The sequence below is a fragment of the Equus caballus genome, chromosome 8 (assembly GCF_041296265.1).
Source record: "Equus caballus isolate H_3958 breed thoroughbred chromosome 8, TB-T2T, whole genome shotgun sequence".
In the NCBI taxonomy this organism is placed as follows: Eukaryota; Metazoa; Chordata; class Mammalia; order Perissodactyla; family Equidae; genus Equus; species Equus caballus.
In genome coordinates, this window is record NC_091691.1 from 15,324,479 (window position 1) to 15,348,935 (window position 24,457).

The 24,457-nt window shown below is 47.8% G+C and overlaps 1 protein-coding gene and 1 long non-coding RNA gene across 6 annotated transcripts in view; one reads left to right on the forward strand and one right to left on the reverse strand.

Moving 5' to 3' along the window:
* Window positions 1-288: 288 nt before the first annotated feature.
* The window catches only part of LOC111774628 (uncharacterized), a 58,414-nt gene continuing 34,245 nt past the window's right edge, over window positions 289-24,457 (reverse strand). The window contains exons 2-5 of one of the 2 annotated variants that reach the window (XR_011441331.1): window positions 18,744-18,824; window positions 14,619-14,983; window positions 13,091-14,528; window positions 289-6,331 (exon numbers count right to left, since the gene is read on the reverse strand). This is a non-coding gene — a long non-coding RNA (uncharacterized lncRNA). Of the gene's footprint in view, window positions 6,332-13,090; window positions 14,529-14,618; window positions 18,825-24,457 lie in introns of both variants that reach the window. The other variant, XR_011441330.1, reaches the window with a different exon arrangement.
* LOC111774627 (cationic amino acid transporter 4-like) lies at window positions 1,930-15,537 on the forward strand. Of its 4 annotated transcripts, XM_070275359.1 has the most exons (5): window positions 1,930-2,229; window positions 12,742-13,763; window positions 14,229-14,821; window positions 15,083-15,191; window positions 15,293-15,537. In XM_070275359.1, the coding sequence occupies exons 2-5, from the start codon at window positions 12,782-12,784 to the stop codon at window positions 15,394-15,396; spliced, it is 1,788 nt and encodes a 595-aa protein (XP_070131460.1). In that variant the 5' UTR covers window positions 1,930-2,229; window positions 12,742-12,781; the 3' UTR covers window positions 15,397-15,537. The 4 variants fall into 4 exon arrangements, with proteins under 4 accessions (XP_070131460.1, XP_070131458.1, XP_070131459.1 ...); XM_070275357.1 differs by having other exon boundaries at window positions 14,229-15,191; XM_070275358.1 differs by having other exon boundaries at window positions 15,083-15,497.

Here is a 24,457-nt window from a genome sequence, read left to right on the forward strand (position 1 = left end):
GTACATCCACAGAATTGTGCAACCATCACCACTATCTAATTTCAGAACATTGTCATCACCCCAAAGGGAAACTCTGTACCCATTAGCAGTCACTTCCCATTCCCCTCTCCCCATGCCCTGGCCACCACTAATCTACTCTCGTCTCTATGGATTTGCCTGTTGTGGACATTTCATATAAAGGAAATCATACAATATGTTGTCTGACTTCTTTCACTTAGCATAATGTTCTCATGATTCACCCATGTTGTCTCAACATTTTATTCATTCTTATGGACAAATAATATTCCATTGTATGGATAGTTCACATTTTATTTATCCATCATGAGTTGATGGACATCTGAATGGCTTCTATTTTAGGACTATTATGAATAATGCTGGTATGAAAATTCACGTACAAGTTCTTGTGTGGACAACTGTTTTCATGTCTTGGGTACATACTTAGGGGCAAAATGGCTGGATCATACAGTAACTTCATGTTTAGCATTTTAAGGAACTGCCCAGTGGTTTTCCAAAACAACTTCCCACCAGCAGCATATGAGGGTTCCAATCACTCCACATCATCTTCAACACTTGTTCTCTGACTTTTGACTGTAGACATCCTGGGGGGGTGCATCGCATTGTGGTTTTGATTTGCATTTCCGTGATGACTGATGATGTCAAGAATCTTTTCATGTGCCGCGTGGGCATTTGTATACCTTCTGTGGAGAAATGCTTATTCAGATTCTTTGCCAATTTTTAAATTGGGCTGTTTATCTTTTTATTGTTGAGTTGAAAGAGTTCTTTCTGTATTCTGAATACAATCCTCTTATCAGATATATGATTTGCGAATATTTTTCCCATTCTGTGGATTGTTCTCTTTTCACTTTCTTGATGATATCCTTTGAAGCACACAAGTTTTTAATTTTGATGAAATCCATTTTATCTATAGATCCAATTTTATAAGTCCAATTTTCTTAGGTTGCTTGAATTTTGGTGTCATATTTAAAGAAACCATTGTCGACAAAAATAATCCATAACCAATCTATAAATGAAAATTTGGGAGAGTTTATTCTGAGCTGAAATCTGAGGCCATGGCCCGGGGCCTTTCTTCTCAAAGAAAGAAAGAGCACCAAAGGAGTGGGGTGCACAGAGTGGTTATATACCCCCAGAGAGGATGTTTCACAAAGGATTGAAATGTCCCTTTTACAATAGTCGCGAGACTGCTCTGTCGGCACAGTGATTGATGGAAACAGCAGGTAGGTCTTCTGTCTCAGTGAACACAGCAGGGTGGCAGTCTGTTGTCTCCAGCTGAGTGGTCACAGGTGTGTGCCGCAATCAGTTCCTAGCCTAAGGAAAGATGCTTAATCTTTAAGGAAATGCCAACATTGGGAGAGGGAGGGAAGTGGCACCTTTATCTCAAGGGCCTTTTTTCTTCCCATAGGAAATGTATATACAATGCACGCTCGACGGCCACAGTCAGGCACTTTTGGAAAAAAAAAGTCAGGCTGAATTAGGTTTATACCAAATGGCTTCCTCATATACTCCAATATATCCTATTGCTTGCCATTTTTATTTGTCACCATTCAGGGGAGGGAAGAATGGGTAAAAAGTGTCAATTATATGGTGGTGGATGGTAACTATATTATGGTGGTGAGAACGCTGCAGTGTATGTGGTTGTTGAATTACAATGTTGTACATCTGAAACCTATGTGATGTTGTAAACCAATAGTTACCTCAATAAAGATAAAAAGAGAAAGAAAGAAACCATTGCCTAATCTGTGGTCATGAAAACTTACTCCTATATTTTCTTCTAAGAGTTCGTTGGGAGTTTAGCTAAACTACTCCATACCATTGCTGCCTCAGCATCCATAATGTGTGGCCTAGTGGCCTGCAGGGACCTTGAAGTGACACTGGCCTCTCCCGAGTGCGCACCCTAGATAACCACCAGCAGAGTCAGAGTACCTGTCAGTTCCTGATATGACTCCTACAACTGCCCTTGTGAGAAGCACTCTCCCCGCCTCCCAGGGCCTTCTCCCTGTGTGCCCCTTAGATAAGACCCCTGGGAACATTACCAAAACCTCTTTTTCATTTATATTGGCCAATCCTGACTTAGCCCAGGAACCCCAAGGACTCTGCCTGTGGTCCCCAATAAAGGCTTATGCTGCAGGTCCTCCCCTGCTCTGCCTGCACTCTGCCTTAACCTCCCCATGTGGCTCCTCTGAGGTGTGCTGTGGACTTTCTCCAGGACCCGTGAGTAACAAACTTCTCTATTTCAATTCCTTTGCAGTCTTCTGTTGAACAGAAGCTCAGCATGCAACACCCCCAGGGCTCTACCTAACAAATGTTAATTTGACAAAGTCACAGCACATATTACAGGCATACCTCCTTTTATTGTGCTTTGAAGATATTTTGTTTTTTACCAATTGAAGGTGTAAGGGAAGAGACCGAATCTCCCCCCTTTTCCCTTCTGGTTCTTATGGCTGGTCAAAGAATTACAAATGACATAAGGCAGATTAGCAGGAGAAAATCAGACAAACGTTAATACACGTACATGGGGAATTCACATAAGCATGAAAAATTCCAAAGACAGTCAGGCAAAATGAGGTATATACGTCCTTTTGGACTAAGGAGAGGGAGATAGAGGTCTGAGACTTCAAAGAGGGACACGGCGATTTAAAGGAAGATGAAAAGAGTTCATATTTGGTAAACAAAGGATTGCATTGTCCCATCTATACACAATGGGACCCAAAAGAGATCTTTTGATATATTGCCCTTGCTAGGGGCCTACCTGCCTACCACATCTAGAATTATCCATGGTAAGAGCTCCTTCCTGGTGTTGACACGAATAATCTATAGTCGATCTATAAATCAAAATTGGAGTGAATTTATTATGTGCCAGAGCTGAGGACTAGCCCAGGACCTTCCTTCCTTAAAGAAGGAAGGGCATCAAAGACGTTGGTGTACGAAGTGGTTATATACCGTCTTGGAACATGCTTCATATATGACAGGAATGTCCCTTTTACAATAGTCATGAGATTGCATTCCTGGCACAGCAGATCAGTGAACACAGGTCAGTGGTCATAAGGTGAGCACAGCAGGTCAGTAAGTAATCCTTAGTTTAGGAAGAGATGCTTGTCCTTAAAGAAATGCCCATATGGGGGAAGTTACATCCCTAACTTTAAAGGCATCATTCTTGTCTCTGGGACATAGTAAATATTTAAACCAGATGTACAATGCATGCTCAACAGGCCATGTCAGGCCCTTTTTGGGAAACAAGGTCAGACCAAATTAGTTTTAAGCCAAATGGCTTCCTCATATACTCCAATATATCCTATTGCTTTTCAGGTATTTATCAGTGAGACAGATTCTGCTATCTTAAATTCTTTTATTCAATTTGGGGGAAAGTCAAATGTTATTCCAGAGTCTTCTGAGCCTTGGTTGTTTTCAGCTTAAAATAGCCCGCATACCAGGGGGGCACATCTTGGGGTGGCCTGCCCTGAGCCCCATCAGTTACCTCCCCTGAAACGTCCCTGGAAGTTTCACATGTTAAAAGCTGAGCTGCTGACTGTGGAGAGAGAAAATGAATTAGTAGCCGAGTGGTCAGGAATCTGCAAAGGGAGAAAAGATCGTAGATTAGAATGAGGATGAATAAACAGGAAAGAAGACATCAGAGCCCATCTCCTCACACACCGTTAAACCAGTTCCCAAATCCTGAGAATATGTCAGTCCAATAAAATGGGTGAGCTTCATTCATCTGATGGAAAATGTGAATCTTCTCTTTTAATAGATGTGAGTTACATGCTACTTGCCCTGTTGGGTTCACATTAAAGCAGCATTTTCCTCTGATGAATGCACAAGCTCCTCCTTGCTGGGCAGTCAGTGTGTCCACAGCAGGTGGATTTTGGAGGACCACAGTGGCTGGGCTGTTAATCTCTGGCTGGAGTATTTTCAAAGTTTCCACGGTGGTGTTGAACTCTTGTTCCATTATCATAGAGAGATTTAAGATTGCCTTTTCGAACTCATAAATTTCCAAAGCTGGGGAATAAGACTCTTGATGCTGAAAGGAACTTGGAGGTGTGATATGCAAGTGGATTCTTTATGATTTCTCAACTGGCACATTTATGTGGTGCAATCTTATGAACAAAGGAACTCAAGTTTGTGGTTTGGCTGGCATTTACGGTGGAGTGTCTGGTGACAGAAGGGGGCCAGGTGTCCAAGTCCACATCATCCTGACCAGTTAGGTGGGAACCCTTTATATACTTTGTTTACACATAAAATAAAAAGACCTAGTGTGGTTTGCAGACAAAGTGAGAACTGAACATGTAGTTCTAAGGGTCTGGAGTATTCCATGACCTTTGTCACTGGTAGTATTAGTGCCTAAACATCTCCGTTTTCCATGTGTTCTGGTCAATCTGGGAGAGCAGAACAGATGTGGGATAGCTGGTATAGGATGCCTGCAGTCTGATTTTGGCAGCTGTAAAGCCTGGTCCTGTCACCTGAGCACATTAATCCAGTGTTTGGATCCACCCACGTATAGTTTGTGATCTTGAGCAGCTTAATCATGAGGCTGACTGCAATACCCTAAGTTGGGCAAGGGTGGCTTATAAGCCATCCAGAACATTTGGTCATTTGGAAAATGCTTGTGCCAAAGGGAGTAGTGTTAGAGTCACTTACAATTTCCTTGAGAGCTTTGAAGATGCCACCTGTGGAATCAAACCACAGAGTTTGATTGCAATATTCTCCCGGTATACCACCCAGGAAAGGTCCAGTGTCATATCTACATGTTCACCACTGGAACAATTTTCACCTGTTGTCTTTATCTGGGCAAGGGACAGTCCTTGAGCTTCTCTAGAGGTTTTCTGGGGCCCAGGTGACTCACCAGGAGAAGAGGCAGAGTGATGTTGTCCTTGTCGTGGACACCATACCCTGTGGTTCATCCGTCTTCCGTACTTAGTCCAACAAGTTTTTACAGCAGCAGGAACAGAGACTAGTTCAGCTTCTTTTGTGCTCTCTAGCTGTTGACATATCTAACAGTCAGATTGATTAGTTAGCATGGCCAGGGTCTGGGAAACTGGCAAAAGGGGGTGTTTGGTCTGTGCTGGTCCTGTTCAGAAAGAGAGGGTTAGCAAGAGCCAGACATATACTGGAACAGAGCTCATAGTGGAAACTTAGAGAAGGGAAGTAGGACAGATAGAGACCAGGACTCTCCAGCCAGTTTTCTAATAAATGATTAAAAGGAATATCCAGGGGCCGGCCCTGAGGCTGAGTGGTTAAGTTCACACGCTTCACTTGAGCAGCCCAGGGTTTCGCCGGTTCAGATCCTGGGTGTGGACACGGCACCACTTATCAGGACATGCTGAGGTGGCGTCCCACATAGCACAACTAGAGACACTCACATCTAGACTCACAACTAGGAAGTACAACTATTTACTGAGGGGCTTTGGGGAGAAGAAGAAAGAAAACAAAATTGGCAACAGATGTTAGCTCAGGTACCAATTGTCGAAAAAAAAAAGGAACATATATATTCATTAACAGGAAAAGTGTGTGTGTTAGTGTATACGGAGTTTTAAAAGCAAGGGGGGAAAATAGGTGAAAGCGTGGTTTCCTGATCCAAAATCTTGGGAAGATCTGTCTATTCTGTGAGGCCAGCTGTTCTGGGGACTGGGAATCAGCCCAGGAAGTCCTTAGCTTAAGGTCACCTGTGGGGACTCTCTTCCCATTGTCTTGAGAGTGATCTTCTGGGTCTATTTTGGCACAGCTTGCATGGGTCTATGAAGATTTTCCCTTTATTTTGATGGCAGAGTAGAGGGTCAGTAGGATTCATAAGGTCCTTTCTGGCAAGGTGACAGTGTACTTTTTCTTCTAAAGACCATGATGTACACCCAACCTCCTGGTCCAAAGGGACAGCAAGCCTTGTCAGAAGGTGGGGACCACGCCTCTTTTACCTGTTGACCATTTGCTTCAAGTAGACTAGTTAATTTTTGACTAGAGTCAGTCATAGCATCAAATTGTTCACTTACGTTCCCATAATATTCTCTTAATCCAGGAATGGAAAGTTTAGAGATGCCAGTAGGCATCAGGTATCAAAAAACTATTTCAAAAGGAGTCAATCCACGTGTCCTAATTGGAGAATTATGGATGTAATAAGGGCCAAGGGGAGAGCTTCTGCCCGTTTAACTCCAGTTTCTTGACAGACCTTTCCTGAAGTCCTTTTGATGTCTGGATTTTTATGTTCCACTTGCCCTGATGATTGAGGACGATATGGGGTATGAAATTACAATGAGCATGCCAACGTTTCTGCAAGAAACTGGTTTCTCTCTGCTGTAAAATGAGTTCCTTGGTCCGATTCACTCTATACAGGAATGCCAAAACAAGGACTAACTTCAGTTATTCATTTCTTTACCACAGTGTGACATGTGCTCACCCAGTTGGACAGCATTCAGTCCATCGACTAACCACACAGATGATAACCAAACAATGAGGATAGCCTAAAGCTTGGGGCAAGTCTGTAAAGTCCACCTGCAGAGCCGCAAAGGGTAGTGTGGGCCTGGGAGGACTTCTTGGGGTACACTGATTTCTCCCAGAAACTTGGTGAGATTGGCAAGTAGTGCACTGGGAAATAATTGGGTCACAAATTTTATGGATTCCAGGGAAAAACCAATCATCTTTTAGTTCCTTAACTATCCCCCATCTGCACATACGTCCAATTGTTGAGAGATAAGCGCAACCCAAAAAGTCAAAGAAAGGAGCTACAGGAAGTCCCTTGGCCCAGTGTTTAATCCATCTGATCATTGTTTGATGGCATTTTGTATCCCATTGTCTTTTTCAGATTGTGGCTTATTGGTCTGATAGTTAATAATGTCAGTCAGGGATAAGGGCAGGATTAAAAACTGAGAATCATGGCAATTATCTATGATAAGAGCTCTTCCTGAGACAGGCGCTTTTATCATAAATTCTTTTACACAATTTGGGGGAAGGTCAAATGTTCTTCCAGAGTCTTCTGAGCCTTGATTGTCTTCAGCTCAAAAGAATCTGCATATCAGAGTGGCACACCTTGGAGCAGCCTGCCCTAAACCCCATCAAAGGTTTGGACCAACCCCCCATCAAGCAAGTCTATCTGTGCCATTTTTCCAACAGCATTTGCTCACTTTGTGTCACATTTCACCACTTCTCACAATGTCTCCAAACGTTTCGTTATTATTATTATTTTGTGGTGGTGATGTGCGATCAGTGATCTTTGATGTTAGCATTGCAGGTGGTTTGCGTTGCCATGAACTTCACCCTGGAAGACAGCAAACCTAATCGATAAATGTGTGTGTTCCGACTGCTCCACCGACCAGCCGTTCCCCTGCCTCTCTCCCTCTCCTCAGGCCTCCCCATTCCCTGAGACACAACAACATTGGAATTAGGCTGATTAATGACCCTATCATCACCTCTAAGTGTTCAAGTGAAAGGAAGACTCACACATCTCTCACTTGAACTCAAAAGCTGGACTGAGGAAGGCATGTCGAAAGGCTAGATAGGCCAGAAGCCAGGCCTCTTCTTCCAAGCAGTTAGCCAACTGTGAATGCAAAGGAACAGTTCTGAAGGAAATTAAAAGTGCTGCTCCAGTGAGCACGTGAATGTTAAGAAAGCAAAACAGCCTTATTGCTGATAGGGAGAAAGTTTTAGTGGCTTGGATAGAAGATGAAACCAGCCACAACATTCCATTAAGCCCAAATCTAATCCAGAGCAAGGCCCTAACTGTCTTCAATTCTATGAAGACTGAGGGAGGTGAGGGGGCTGCAGAAGAAAAGGCGAAGGCAGCAGAGGTGGGTTCATGAGGTGTAAGCTTAGAAGCCATCTCCATGACATAAAAGCACAAGGTGAAGCAGCAAGTGCTGATGTAGAAGCTGCAGCAAGTTCTCCAGAAGATCTAGCTGAGATCACTAGTGAAGAAGGGCATACTAAACAGCAGATTTTCAATGCAGATGGAACAGCCTTATATCAGAAGACGATGCTGTCTAGGACTTTCGTAGCTAGAAAGAAGTCAATGCCTGGCTTCGAAGCTTCAAAGGACAGGCGGCTAATGCAGCTGGTGACTTGAAGCAGAAGCCAGTGCTCATTGACCATTCTGAAAATCCTAGGGCCCTTAAGAATAGTGCTAAGTCAACTCTGCCTGTGCTCGGTAAATGGAACAACAAAGCCTGGATCACAGCGCATCTGTGTACAACATAGTTTACTCTATATTTTATGCCCCCTGTTAAGACCTACTTCTCAGAAAAAAAGATTTCTTTCAAAATATGACTGTTCATTGACGATGCACCTGGTCAGCGAAGTACTCTGATGGAATGTGTAACAAGATTGATGTTGTTTTCACGCCTGCTAACACAACATCCATTCTGCAGGATATGGGCAGTCATTGTGATCTGGGATCAAGGAGTAATTTTGCCTTTCAACTCTTCTCATTTAAGAAATACAGTTCGTAAGGCTATCACTGCCATAGATAGTGATTCCGGTGATAGATCTGGGCAGAGTAAATTGAAAGAATTCACCCTTCTAGATGCCCTTAAGAACACTCTTGGTTCATGGGAAGAAATCAAAATATCAACCTTAACAGGAGTTTGGAAGAAGTTGATTCCCACCCTCGTGGATGACAGTGAGGGGTTCAAGACTTCAGTGGAGGAAGTAATTGCAGAAGTGGTGGGAACAGCAAGAGAACTAGAATTAGGAGTGGAGCCTAAAGATGTGACTGAATGGCTGCAGTCACAATAAAACTTTAATGGATGAGGAGTTGCTTCCTTGGGTGAGCAAAACAGTGGTTTCTTGAGATGGAACCTACCCTTGGTGGAGATGCAGTGAAGATTGTGGAAATGACAACAAAGGGTTTAGAATATTACATAAACTTGGTTGATAAAGCAGTGGCAGGGTTTGAGAGGACTAACTCCAATTCTGAAAGAAGTTCTACTGCAGGTAAAATGTTATCAAACAGCATCGCATGCTACAGAGAAACTGCTTTGAAAAGAAGAGTCAATCAATGTGTCAAACTTCACTGTTGGCTTATTTTAAGAAATTGCCACAGCCACCCCAACGTTCAGCAACCACCACACTGATCTGTCAGCAGCCATCAACATTGAGGCAAGACCCTCCACCGCAAAAAGATTATGACTCGCTGAAAGCTCCGATGATGGTTAGCATTTTTTATAGCAATAAAGTATTTTTTAATTAATGTACATACCATACATTCCTCTCTTTTTTTGTGTGTGAGGAAGATTGTCCCTGAGCTAATGTTGGTGCCAATCTTCCTCTATTTTGTATGTGATATGTCTCCACGGCATGGTTTGATGAGCAGTGTGTAGGTCCATGCCCAGGATCTGAACCCATCAACCCCAGGCTGCCAAAGCAGAGCATGTGAACATAACCACTATGCCACTGGGCCATCCCCTGTACGTTCTTTTTTCACACATAATGCTATTGAACAGTTAAGAGATTACAATATAGTGTAAAAATATCTTTTATATGCACTGGGAAACCAAAAAGTTCGTGTGACTCACATTTTTGTGATATTCATTTTCTTGCGGTGGCCTGGAGCGAACCCCTAATAACCCCAAGATATGCCTGTATAGTTTCAGCACTTAGATTTAGGTCTTTGATCCATTTTGAGTTAATTTGTGTGTGTGGTGTGAGGTAGGAGTCTGACTTCATTCATTTGCATGTGGATATCCAGTTGTTGCAGCACAGTGTGTTGAAAAGACTATTGTTGCCCCATTGAATTGTTTTGGCACTCTTGTCAAAAATAAACTGACCATCAAGAGAAAGAGAAGACAATGCATAGACTAGGAGAAAGTATTTGTAAAAGTATATCTAATAAAGGATTGTTATCCAAATATATATAAAGAACCCTTAAAAATCAACAATAAGAAAACAACCCAATTAAAAATGGGCAAAAGATCTGAACAGACACCTCACCAAAGAAGATATACAGCTGGCAATAAGCCTATGAAAAGATGCTCCACATCATATGTCATTAGGGAATCGCAAATTGAAACAACGAGTTACCACTACACACCTGTTAGAAGGGAGAAAATCCACTTCACGGACAACACCACATGCTGCTGAGGATGCAGAGCAGCAGGAACGCTCCTTCATTGCTGGTGGGAACGTAACATGGCACAGCCATTTGGGAGACAGTTTGGCAGTTTCTTACAAAACTAAACGTACTTTTACCACAGGATTCAGGAACCACACTCTTTGATATTTACCCAAATGAGTTGAAAACTTATGTCCACACAAAAACCTGCACATGGATGTTTACAGCAGCTTCATTCATCATTGCCAAAACATGGAAGCAACCAAGATGTCCTTCAGTAGGTGAATGGGTAAGTGAACTGTAGTGCGTGCAGACAAGAAACATTACTCTGCTCTAAAAACAAAGGAGCCATCAAGCCATGAGAAGACATAAGACAACCTAAATGCATAAGACTAAGTGAAACAGGCCAATCTCAAAGGCTAAAGACTGTGTGATTCGATTACCAATATATGCCATTCTGGAAAGGCAGAACTGTGCAGACAGTGAAAAGATCACTGGTTGCCAGGGGTTAGTGGGGAGGGAGGGACGAATAGGTCAAGCACAAAGGACTTTTAGGGCACACCCTAATAGTGTACACATGTCTATACATTTGTCAAAATCCATGGAATGTAAAACACCAAGAGTGAGCTCTAATTTACACTATGGACTTAAGGTGACAATGAGGGGTCAGTGTAGGTTCATCAATTACAACAAATGTACCAGTCTGCTGGGGTGTGTTGAGAGTGGGAGAGGTTGTACATGTGTATATGGGAAATCCACCTTCTGATCAATTTTGTTGTGAACCTAAAACTGCTCTAAAAAATTATAGTCAATTTTTTCAAAAGCAATTGGCCATAAATTTTTAAAAATTAATTGCCCTATTTTTGGACTCTCAATTCTATTCCATTGATCCATATGTCTACCCTTAGGTCAGTAATACACTGTCTTAGTTACTTTAGCTTTGTACCCAGTTTAAAAATCACAAAGTCTAAGTCCTGGGGCCAGCCCAGTGGCATAGTGGTTAAGTTCGCACGCTCACCTTCAGTGGCCAGGGGTTTGCCAGTTCGGATCCCCAGCACAGACCTACACACCATTCATCAAGCCATGCTGTGGCAGGCATCCCACATATAAAGCAGAGGAAGATGGGCACGGATGTTAGATCAGGGCCAGTCTTCCTCAGCAAAAAGTTCCCTAGTAGGGAGCTGTCATTAGGGTCACCCAGGGTTCTCCAGGCTTGACAGGTGCTTCTGGGCTAGGAGGGGCTGCCATTGGTGTCTGAGGGGCCCTAGGGATGCCCCAAGCTGGAGGACTGGAGGTTGTCCTCAGGAGTCTTCTTGCCTCCTTTGAGGACATTGGCTGTAGCTAGAAGCTCAGAACAGCCAGCGTGAGTTCACAGAACTCATGTTCATGTTCTGTTCATGTTCAAGTTCACGTTCTGCCGATTCACAGAACACTCCCCAAAGCCAAGCACTCCCTCATCAATGAATAAGGGTGGCTTACTTCCATCCCTTTGTGCCGAGAGGTCAGCACTGCCCAGGGCCTCTCAGTCACATTCATACCCTCATCGTACCAGAGTCTTGCCTGATACCCACCGCCCCCACAGCTGCCAGTGTTGAGGGGGCCTGGATGTTGACCAGCTCAGCCCCCACACCTCCCAGTGTTGAGGGGGCCTGGATGTTGCTCCAGCTGGTGGAGTCCATGTGTTGAGATGAGAGATCAAGGAGGGTGTCTGCAGCAATAGAAAGCAGGTGGGCTCCAGGCCCCACCCAAGACCTGGACCTTGACCTCCACCAGCCTCTCAACGCCACCCAGGTGGGCTGGGATAGTCAGTTTCCTGGGGGCCTGGGCTTCCTCATCTGTGAACCAGGCACAGTAACAGGGCTTCCCTAGAACCTGGGAGTCTGGTCTGGACTGTCTGAGGTGTGGGTAGGAGGGCTGAATGCGTGTGTGACTGCGAGGCAGGGCCCAGTGCTGGATCTGGTGCCCAGGGGTGAGGGCAGGTCCTCTGCACAGAGCACAGAGTAGGGGAGGCAGTGACAGCAAGTGAGTTGCATCAAGTTCTGAGGGAAGGGACTTAGGCTGGAGAGGAGGTGAAGGCTTGGGTACCTGGGGACAAGGGCATTGCTGTAGTGGCCCCCAGAGTAGTGCACTGGTCGTGTGTCAGGGTGTGAGGGCAGGGCATGAGGCCTTGGCTTTGGGTGCAGGGCCCAAGATGGCCCCACTCCTGGTAGGGTGCGTTGATACACCACCTCAGCAAGGCTTAGGATGAGGGGATGAACACAGCTCTCTGAGGCCAGGTGGCCGCCTCAGCATAGCCCAGGGCCACAGAATCGCTCCTGTTCTGGGTATTAGAGGCCTGGCTCAGCTCATGGGAAGCCTTGTGTTTCCATCCTGCTCTCAATCCCAGACCACTGGAGTGGTTCCTAGCCGGGTTCCCTGGGACTGCCCCCTCCCCACCTTCAAGGCCCCTCCCAGGCACACCCAGGGTCCCCCTCCACCGGGCTCCCTCCCTTCCCAGGAAAGCAGGCCAAAGGGATCCCCATGCTTCCCTGTGAGCTCCTGCCCACCCTGCTGGCAGGCCCTGACTCTGCCTCATCCAGTCCTCCAGCTAGGCAGTGGTTCCAGGCTGGGGTCCCTAAGGCAGGGTCAGAGCAAGGACTGAAGGCTGGTCAGCACTCAGCTGGGCAGCCTGTCACTCCCTCTGGCCCTCGTAGGTGCCAGCAGCTGGCTTGGTGCTCCTCTCAGCTGCCCACCATGGCCCACGAACTGTCCAGCACCACCAGCCTGTCACACTTCTGCCAGAAGCTGAACCGGCTGAAGACACTGGAGGAGTCCACCACGGAGAGATCGCTGCGGCACCACCTGACCATGCTGGACCTGATCCTGCTGGGCATGGGTACCACGGGGAGTGTGGGCCTCTATGTGCTTGTGGGCACTGTGGCCAAGGAGATGGCCGGCCCTGCGGTACTTGTGTCTTTCGGCGTGGCTGCTGTGGCCTCCCTGCTGGGAGCCCTGTGCTATGCAGAGTTTGGGGTACGTGTGCCCGGTAGGGGTTCTGCCTACCTGTTCACCTACGTGTCCATGGGTGAGCTGTGGGCCTTCCTCGTTGGCTGGAACACGATCCTGGGGTACCTCATTGGTGTTGCCGCTGTAGCCCGAGTCTGGAGCAGCTATGTGGATGCCATCTTCAGCCACCGCATCCGCAGCTTCACCATGGCCCATGTGGGCAGCTGGCAGGTGCTGTTCCTGGCCCAGTACCCGGACTTCTTGGCTGCTGGAGTCATACTTTTGGCCTCCGCATTAGTCTCTTATGGAGTTGGGGTCTCCTCCTGGCTCAACCGCACGTTCTCTGCCATCAACCTGGTCGTCATCCTCTTCATCATCATCCTGGGGTTTATGCTGGCCCGCCCACACAACTGGAGCGCTGAGGAGGGTGGCTTTGCACCCTTCGGCTTCTCCGGCATCATAGACGGCGCCGCTACTTGCTTCATTGCCTTCCAGGGCTTTGGCGCCATTGCTGCCTCCAGCATGGAGGCCCAGAATCCAAAGCGAGCCGTACCTATAGCCATCGCCATCTCGCTTGGCCTGGCGGCTGGTACTAACATCCTCGTCTCCGCTGCACTCACCTTCATGGTGCCCTGGCGCAGCCTGGACCCTGACTTGGCACTCACTGATGCCTTCAACCAGCGGGGCTACAGTTGGGCGGGCTTCATCGTGGCAGCTGGTGCTATCTGCGGTAAGAGGCCCTTCTGGGCAAGGAGGGAGGGGACAGGGTGGTGGGGCCCTGCCCTAAGCCTCCCTGGGAACACAGCTCCATCTGGGCCCGTGTTCCCAGTTGCATCCTGGGCCCAGAAAGGTGCTAATGATTAGACTCTCCACCCAGGCTTGTTGGGAGGGACCTACTCACCGCCCCTCCCAATTGTACACAGAATGTCAGTTCTGGGCATGAGCTGCCTGGTCCTTTCCTGGTGGAGGGACTCAGCCCTCATCAAATTCTCCAGGGAGTCTGTCACTTAAACTGGGCTGTCCCATTCCTGGGTGGTGAGGGGCAACAATCCAGTACCTTACATACACTCAGGCTCACTCTGAGAGCCCAAATTCATGCTCCTGTTCCCTAGGGGCCGCCCATGCTCTGGTCCCCAGCAGCAACCCTTGGTGGGCCTGTCCACCATGCTGACCAGTCTCCCACCCTCTGCCACAGCCATGAACACTTTCCTGCTCAGAACAGTCATTTTCCTGCCACGTATGGTCCATGCCATGGCCGCCGATGGGCTCTTCTTCCAGGTGTTTACCTACATGCACCCTCAAACACTGGTACCCATTGTGGGCATCATGGTGTTTGGGGTCCTCGTGGCTTTCCTGGCGCTGCTGCTGGACTTCAAGGCATTGGTCCAGTTCATGTCCATCAGTGCACTGCTGAATAGCACCATAGTGGCCACCAGCATTGTCATGCTACGCATCCACAAGTCCCCTCCATCCAGTTTCCTGGGCTCAGCCAGTCCTGTGGGTACAGAGCAGGCCTCAGCCCCTGAGCCTGGTAAGCTGCGACCAGCCCTGAGGCCCTACCCCTCCTTCCCGGGTGGGTACAGACCTGGAGCTGCCGTGGCTTGGGCACTTGGTGTCCTGGTGGCCTCAGCCATCACTCTGGACTGCATGCTGGTCTTTGGGGGCTCGGCCCTGCACCTCCCGCCCTGGGGCCACACCCTGCTGCTCCTGCTCAGCTCGGTCGTGTTTCTGCTCAGTCTCCGCTTCCTGGGGGCCCACCAGCAACAGCGCCGGGAGAATGCCTTTCAGGTACTTCCTCCAGCCAGCACCCCTCATCACTCTCAGCCCAGCCAGCTCCCTTCGCCCCTTCCTCCTATGCCATGGCAGGATGCACCAGGGCTCACAGGGTGGGGAAGGCCAGTACCCCATCCCCCTCTTCCTGCATGGCAAGTGGGCACTTGTCTCTGGAACCTGCAGAGGCACAGAAAGGCTCCGTGGACTCCCGAGAAATCAGGCCCCAGCCCAGCAGCCTTTCCCTGCAGCCCAGCAGCCCTGCCCTTGTCCCCTCAGGTTCCCATGGTGCCCCTGACTCCAGCCCTGAGCATCCTCCTCAACGTCTTCCTCATGCTGCATCTGAGCTATCTGAACTGGCTGAGCTCGTCCATATGGCTGCTGATTGGTGAGTGGGGGCCAGGCCGGGACCCCAGGTGGGCTGCAGGAGGAGGGCAAGCAGGGAAGCTGGGCTGGGACCTGCCCTTCAGGCTTGTGCCATCCTTACAGGACTCGTGGTGTATTTTGGCTATGGCATCTGGCACAGCAAGGAGAACCAGCGGGAGCTGCCAGGGTTGACTGCCACATGTGGTGGCCTGGAGGAGATGGTGTAGGCCCTGCAGCCCCTCAGCCAGGCCCTGGCCCAGGAGCCCAGCCACATGGAGCAGCCTGCCAGGCTATGAGGACTGCTGGGGGCCTGCCTGCCCTCCCCCACCTCCTCAGCAGGCCAGAGGGGCTGGCAACCCTTCTATTCTGGGGAGCACAGGTTATAGGCCTGCTCAGGCCAGGTGGTCCTCAGGACCTGAGGACCTTAGCACAGATGCCAAGTGGGCCATGATCAGCGTTGGTGTGGTGGACTCTGGCTAGCGCCCTCCAGTTTATGACCAACTCCAGCTACCTGGGCAGGTGGAGTAGGGCGGACAGGGAAGAGGGTCGCAGCCCCAGGGATCCACAATAACCGCTCGGCCAGCCGTGTGGCCTGCTGCCGTGTCCATTGTGGTGTTCTTTGTGGCACTGAGTCCTTACCTGCCCCCAGGAACCAGATTGTCCCCAATCCACAGCTGAGGTGCCAAGATCTGTAAGGGGAAGGCATCAGCCCTGGGACAGCCCTGAGTCAGGGACATGGCCAAGCCTGGTTCCTGAGGCCTTACCCTCGGGCCAGTGCCCTCTGGCCAGCTCAGAGGGGAGCTACACACATCAGGCACAGAGGGGTCCCTGACAGTGTGGGCCCAGGCTCCCTCCGACAGGTTTCCCACATGTCGCCTTGGGAGCGGATCCAGAGAGAACCTGTACCCCAAAGAGGGTACCTAGAAAGGTCAGTGGAGTCCTGGGGTTCCCTCAGTTTCCCAGGGCTCCCAGAGTAGGGCATGTGCCTGAGGCCTGTCCCGGGATGTGGAGGCCCACCTGCCTGGGTACACGCATCTCTCAGGCACAGGCCCAAACACAGCTCCCCTGGGGGCGCACACCCATGTGCAGACTGAGGCAACAGCTGTTTCCAAGCTCAGGGCCCCCAGCTCCAGCTGCGTCTCTCCCTGCCACTCCCTCAAGCTTTGGGATGAAGGCTCGGGATGGGACATGCATACAGGTGGGTGCATGAGCTCCTGGGCCCCACCTGGTGGCTGTAGGGCCCCATCTTTAGGGGTCCCCAGGCCAACCCTGCACCCCGACTGGTCTCTCCAAGGCCATGCTATGTCTACCATAGACGCCTCCACCTCGCCGTTCCCGCCTGTGAGGACCACACAGAAGCCACTGGCTGTGGCAGCTTTACTCCTCGACTCTCTCTTCACATCAGCTTCCTCTGGGCCCCAAGGACAACCAGGCACACGTGACCCCACTCCAATAACGAGGCCTCAGCGCCGTGATCTCTCACCCCGGCCCGTCTGTACTCGCCTCCCATGGACACTGCTTTGGGGATTGAGAGGCAGCAGGGACCCCAAGGCTTGGCTGGGGCTCCAGGAGCCAGATGACTCCAGATGCTGCCCAGCCTGAGCCCCAGCCTTGGCCCTCCCCAACCTGGCCAATGATGCTCTACCAACAAGCTTCCAGCATGCCCCTGGTACCAGGGACCCATGAGAAGGCAACTGCTTGTCTCCCTAGGGTGGGTACCCCCAAATCCATGAAAGTGCCCTGGGACCAAGAGATTGCTTGGCTCCTGCAGCTCCCACCCACTCCCGCTTCACCCCCCACTCCCCCCGCCAGGGGCCTAGGGGCACAGAGAAATTCTCCAGCAGGCAGGGCTCAAGCCCCATTAGCTTAGGCAGGCTCTGGGCCTCCATGCCAGAGGCCTCCCCCCAGTGAGTGGCTGTCCTGGGGGCAGGAGAGTCTACTGGCCTGCTCTGCCCACTCCTGGAGTGGCCCGGCCCTCACAGGCCTCATCTTACTCATCCATTGACTCCATCCACCCCCAGCCTGAGTCCTGGGTCTCAGCCCTGTGTCCTTGCTGAGGACACAGGGGACAAGCAAGCTGGGACCTGCCTCTCAGAAGCTCCCTGCCTGCTGAGGGGATGGGGACAGAAGGGTCCCTAAACAGACGCTGGCAGTGGGGTTGGGGGGAGTGGGGGCAGGCTTGGACTGTGTGGTCCAGAGAAGGGCACTCACTCCCCCCAGGAACCAGGGGGCTTCCTGCCAGAAGACTGTCAGGCTGGTTTTCCAGGCGTCAGGAAAGAGTTCAAGGCAGAGATGTAGGATGGGGAGAGCACAGAAGTGATGGGGGCAGGGCTTGGGTGGGGTCCAGCCACACATGGTTTTGAAGGGGGCTGTGTGCACATCTGCTTAGGAGACTCAAAGATATGACAATACATGCAACGCAAGATCCTTGAGTGCATTCTGGGTCAGAAAATAAAAAAATTTAGGACTATTATTGGCACAGCTGGGGAAATTTAAATATTAGATTTATCTGCCCATGTTAAATTTCCTGAGTGTGACAAGAGGACAGTGGTCACCTGGGGAAGGTCCTCATTCTCAGGACATCATCAAGAGGGGTGAGTGTCTGGATATCTGCCACTTACTTTCCAACTGTTTCTTGTGACATCTAAATACACCTGGCTCCCTCTAAGAAGGAGAGAGTAAGCAAACAGGGCAAAATGGTAAAAAACAAAGACAAACAAACAAAAACCCTGGTGATCCCACATGAATGCTATATGGGTTTTCTTGATACCAATCTTTGAAGCTTTCTAGAGACTTTAGCAATTTTTTGGATAAAACCTTAAGAGAAAAGTGAAAAATAAAGCCCCTGTGGGGTGGAGGGAGATGTTGGAGGCAGGGTGGAGTGGAGGAGGGGCTGGGGGTGAGGGGTCCAGCTGCAGCAGGGGTGTGGGGACAGGTGGGGTGGAGGCCAAAGGGCTCAGGGAGGAGGCTGGATGGAGCCTGTGCTGGGGGACCTGGAGCTGAGAGCACCCATTCTGCCCTGGGGCCCCTCACACACACAGCAGACCGTCCAGAGGGACGGGCCAGGGTGTAGTCTGTCCTGGACGCCACAGGCGGACAGGTGGGGGAGGACTTGGCTGAGGAGCAGCAGGTGGGCAGTGGGGCTGCACCTGAAGTTGTAGCTCCTCTCCTGCAGCTGGAAGGAGTCATGGGGCTGGCAGTGAGAGCCCCTGGTGTCCAGGTCACAATCCCAGAGGCCGGGGATGCTCACAGCACTGCCCTGCACACAGTGCATCACTGCTCCACCAGCACGAGGGCCTGGGACCCTCTCTCTCCCCAAGCCCTCCTAAAACTCTGCCTCCCAGAGACCCACCAGCAATGCCAGGTCCTCAAAGACCCCTCCAGCTTCAGCCACAAGGTCCTCAATGTGAAACACAAGGCAGGAGGGGCTGAAGCGTGGGTCATAGTGGCAGCACTTGAAATAGGTGGCATCCAGGTCTCCAAGGCATTGGACCTGAGAGGGGGTGGGGCCAGAAGGTTGGGCCAGGTGGGGAAGGAAAAGGATCTGGGGCCAGCCAGGATCCACCATGCTTACCTGGAGAAGTCGAACTTGCTGAAGGTGACAGGGTTTTTGACGAACAGCGTGAAGTTGTCAGCCTGGACCAGCAGGGCCTTCCTGCAGGTGGGGGGAGGTAAGGGGCAGGCTCTGCTGGTCCTGGGAACCTGCCTGGTGTCAGGGACGCTTACAAGGGCACAGTCTTGCTCTCCACGGGGCACCAGCCCCAGATCTCACAGGTTCTGTGAGTCCCAGTGAACACCAGACACTGGCCCGTGTTTATGCCTTGAAAACACAGGAGAAACTCCAAGCCCTCCAATCTCCACAGGGCCTGGGAAGGGAGTGGCAGGGGGCTGTTGGCAGAAAGAGATGCAGAAGCACCACCAGGCACTGGAGCCACCCAAGGTCCCAGCACGGTCCCGTGAAACCCCATCCCACTGGAGGTGCCGGAAGACAGGGCCCACAGTTACTGTGGCTGTGCATCCCCGTCTCCCCTTGACAGTCCTCGTCAGCCCAGCAGGTCCCTAGTGGGATGGAGAGTGCTGAGGTGGTGAGAGAGCAGAGCTGTCCAGTCCCAGGAGGTGTCTCCCCTTTGTCACCCAGCCCTGCAGGCTACAGGGACATGCCCCTCCCCTGCTTAGCCCCCAGAGTTCCCTGAGTTTGAGGTTCATGGGAAAGCTGGAGGGTGCAAATAAAAGGAGGTGGTCAGAGTGGGGAGGGTGAGCAGCCCCCCAGCCAGATAGGGGTGCAGTGTTGTACCCCAAGGCAGAGTGAGACTCCTCTCCTCCTGATAGCTCTGTCCCTGGTTGGGGCAGAAGTGACTCCTCGAGGTGAGCTCCTCTTGCCCAACTCTGACGACAGAATAGGGAAGGTGGAGGGACTCTGGGAGGGTGAATTCACGCCAGGGTGGGGGTGCTGGGCATGGCAGACAAAGGGCGGGACCCTCAACAGAGGGGCTGTAGGAAAGTGGGACCCCACATACTGGCCAGGGACCAAAGGGTAGTCCCTTTCCATCTTGTTCTGCTATAAAATGGGGACATTAATGCCTACACATGGTCACAGAGTTCTGGGAACCAGCCAGGAGGGGACAGTGGCAAGCTGAGGGGTCAGTAATCAATGGAGAGTAGGTGGGGTGTAAAAACGCATCTCCAAGTCTGACCTAGACCTATGACATTGTGGGTAGGTTTCTTTAACAAGAACTTGAAATGGAATACTATGCTATCCTAAAAGGCATTGTCCCGCCATATGCTAGCTGTCTAGACATTCATAAGCCTATACTTCCCCACAGTAACCACACACAAAGGTTTACCCAAAAGGGGCACATAGAATGCAGTGTCTTCTAGTTCTGTAGCAGTGTCAGTGGTCATGAGCACTTGGTAAGGTCCTTTCCGATGGGGCTCAAGGGCTCTAACTCATCTGGAAAATGCATACAACACCAAGAACATATTGATGAGCCATATGAGGTGGCAGTTGAATGAAGTCCAGCTGCGGGTGCTCAAAGGACCCGGAGGGAGGAGTTGTGAGGCTTCTGGGGGCAGAAATAGACTTTCTCATAGTAGGTGAAGGGAGGTAAAAACCGAAAAACGGGATTTGCCAGAAGCCAGGGAGAGCCCAGTGGCTGTCTGGGGTTTTCCTAGCCCTGACCGTTGAATTTACAGCCATTGTTTACCTGCCTTCATTTCTCTGCTCCAGGAGCAGACTGTTGCCTTGTTAAAAGGACATCAGGACGGCAAAAGTCTGGCAGTGCAGGACTATTCTTTGCAGAGGCAGAATGGGCTTCATCCACGTGTGCCAATCTTTATAGATTCCGTGGTTGCTGCCTTTGCATGAAAGTCAGCTGAGGAGCTTTCCTGATGTTTAGTGTGAGCCTCAATTTTGATGACAGACAACATTTCATCCCAGGACATGTTGGACTCCCAGGAATTTCACATAATTTCTGGAACTCTTATAACATAGACTTGTAGAGACATAACATAAAGAAGGTTTAATTGCTTATTTGACAATGTTTCCCATGTCATCTAACATATCAGATAAGCCTAATTAGTTTAATATCTTTCTTTTTAAAAGGAGAGAAAACCAATCTTTTGACATGTTTCAAGGATCCTCTGAAAAATACCAATGTTATCTAGAGGTCAAAAAAAGACTTCATTTAGAATCTGGTTTGGGAAAGTTTTGTCCAAAATAAGATCTTAAAATACTTGCCTAAATAGGATCACAGATCTCTATGAAACTTAATATTTAATTACCTTTTAACCAAGGAGACAAAAATGCTTCAAAGACAAATACAGAAGTTTACATAGCTGCAAAACTTTAGCTTTTTGTAATAGGAAAGACTCAGCATTTAAAATGAAGTGCAAGAAATTATTTCAATAAAACATCTTGATTTTAGGCAGGTTACTCAAAAGTACAGAAAAACTTTTCATAATCTCTTTATCAAGAGTAGATTAAAAACCCAAGAAACCTTGCCCTTATAACAAAAACAGAGAAAACCAAATTCTAATTTTGCACCAGCTTATTTTTTATATTAAAACTCGTTTACTGTATTAAATTCGTTCCAATCTTAGCCAGCTCAATCTCACAGAACTCTTTTCTCAGGGTTCCTCTTTCAGAAACTTTCTTTTTTACATTCAGACTTTGTCTTTTCTTCTTTCCCATAACCAGTTTTACTTTAGGACAAGTTCCCTTTAATAAAAATAGCTCCATTCCTATACCTTCTTTTACTGAAAACATACATTTTCTCACTACATAAATTTTTTAATGTGGCACAAGACGTGTTTTACTAATAGATGCAAACATCTTTTAGTTTTTCTGTAATAAGAAGCCAAAAGTAGATAAACCCCTGTTCAGTAATTAACTTTTTCCTGTTTTATCTTATCTAGATATTCAATGGATTCTCCATCATTAACTTTCATTTAGCAAAACTCTGAGGTTTCAAGTTACCAAAAGATTTGTAGAAGTTATTCTAAAGTACACATGCCATAAAACATAATTGTTGCCCTTAAAATTCCATTTTTCACTAACAACTATGTACTTCATTTCTTCTTAATAATCATACTTAGATTATTCATGAAAATTTCATGAGACATTAAAGCAGTTAACTCTCAGTTTAAGTTAACTTTTTCTTGCTGATAAGTTTTATAACAGTGATGACATGAGCTTATTTGATTAATAACCCAGGTAGAATTTAAGTTGTATGTTTCCGTTATATCCAGTGCTGATAACTCTGAAGACATGCCTATTTTAATTAAACTAACAAATGTAAGTGAGCTTTTATTGACCAAACATTGTTTTCTATCATGTTAACTTGAAATAGATATGGGTTAGCTTTTACTGTATTTAGAAATAATTTATATAAGCTCTTGCTTTAAGTTCATTAAATAGAACTCTTTTTAGAAATCAATTTGTTAATACTATCTGGAGGTAGAACAATATCACACATATATAATGTGTGTATATGTATGTGTATATATGGTATGTGTATACATATACCAGCATAGAGATCTGACAGCTTTTATTTTCAAAATCTCAGCCATGAATCAGGTAGAACACAAAACTCACTAGCTGACAAATAACTGTGTCTCTAGCAGACGGAACAAGTTAAGGTTGCCTGCTTAAAAGTTTTTGTTGTTGTTAGTATTTGTGCAGAAGACTTTGAAGATTTATCTTTGCTGGAGATAAGGAGGCTCTGAACTAGATTTAGGGGAGAAAGCCTCTCTAGCAGCCTGAATTTAAGAGGAAATGTTCTTCCCTCTTTCTTTAGCCTCAGGCTTTACTGATTGAGGAGCCAGGTTTAGTCTCAGGTGACTGTGGGTGGTTATCTCCTGGGGTGCTTACATTCTACAGATATGGGAAAATGCACAACTTCAAAAGAGAGAAAAAATGGAAATTTTTTCCCTGGAGTTTCAGGGCGATTGTGACTTAAAATTTTCCTTCAGTCTTAGGAATTGAGGATGGTCTAAATAGGAGTTTCTGGAGAGGTTCCCAGGCTTTGAGTCTGATCTGGGAGCTTTTCGGATTGGTGAAAGGGACTGGGTGAAATGTGAACTGCCTTTAGAGCTGCATTTTCACTTTTGCAAAGATTTGTGAGATAAGGACAGTTGCTCTCAATGCCTCAGGAATAGGGTTGTAACTTAAAGCACAACATAGGTTGATTTACCTGTCCAATTGTCCCTAATTTGCTTCTTTCTCTCTGGGTACATACTTTTATTTTAACTTAGGCAAGAGAGCCTATTTTAAAAAACCCTATGGTTCTCTGAATATCAGCTTTTAGTTACCCACTTTTTGACCAGAGAGCTACTAAAAAAAAAGATCCTTTTAAATATCTTGTTAGTGTTCAGCCAGCACAAAAAGCAAATATTTCTGGCAGTATTAAACAACCTCCTAATTCTAATTTTAGTTTCCCCTAGGCTATTTAAGGGAATAGGGTATCCGTTTACCAGGAAAACCTCAGAGTCTCACCAACTCTGGAGGGGCCCATCTGGGAGCCCTCCTATGAGAGTGGATATGAGGGTGTCAGTAGGGCCACTAATTTGGTGGACTTCTGTCTACGGCTATGTAGTCTTTTCTTTTAGGTCTCTCTTATAGCTTTAATTTTTCATTATTTTTTCAACAAAACTTTCACTGAAGTTATTTTAGAATTTGGAACCCTTTGCTTTTAAGTGCACCTTTGAAATGATCTTATCTAATTAGACTATTCCCTTCCTGGCCATCGTAATTCTATATCATCCGTAGTAATTTTGGTCGATTGACATAGAAATTCACAAGACAAGGGAACTTAGTTGTTAAACACAAAACCAGCTGGAGTTCCTGAGGGAGAAAATGCTCAGGAAACTTTGGAAAATGAAAGTCCCATGTGAAAGAAAAGGGCACAGACAGGAATGACAATAAAGAACTCCCTCAATCCAGTGAGAGTGCTCACCAACCAAAGAAAAAGCCCTGCTGAGGGAATTGCCTCCTGCGGCAATGGCAGCTACAGCAGACTGAGACAGTCACCTCCTGGGTGGTCACCCCCAAACCCAAAAAGAGGCACTGAACTTGAACAAATGGAGGGAGGTCAAAAAGCAAAGGACTCACAATTGGATGAGTCAGCAATCTATGGAAATGGAGAGTCTATGGAGGCCCCTGTAGGTGAAGCTTTTTACCTGAGGGTTACTGTAAATATTCAATAAGAACATGATTACACTTTGAACTCATTCCCAACATATGAAATGAAAGGAAAATAAGTTAATCTTGTTAATTTGCTATTTTCTTGTTTAATCTGAGGGGTGATTTAAGAGTCACAAGGCTTTATGAGCTTGTTTTGCAGAAGAAAAAGAATGCCTTCAAAGAAGTTATCATCACCAGATAACTAGCCCCCCGGTGACACTGACACCCAGAAGTCTGATTGCCCAAGGACATACTTGGACTGAAAGAAACACAGATTTCCCCTTTGTTTCTCTGAAACTCCTCTTCCCCAGCCCCTTAGCTCTATAAAAACCCCTGCTTTCTTCTTTTGTTAAGGCAGATTTGAGAGAAACTATCTTCCTGCCTTTTTGTTTTGGTCAATTCAAATAAACCTTTCTCCATCTCCAAGCACCAATGGCTCAGTGATTGGCTTATTTTGCATCCAGGATACAAACTTGAGATTAAGAGGTTCATTATCATAGGTACCATAACCAGTTCCAGGAGAGGCCAGTCCGTGAAAGTGAGACCACTTCAGCTCGCACTTTCTGACACCATGTACGTTAACATAAAAATAAAGAACCAAAATGAGA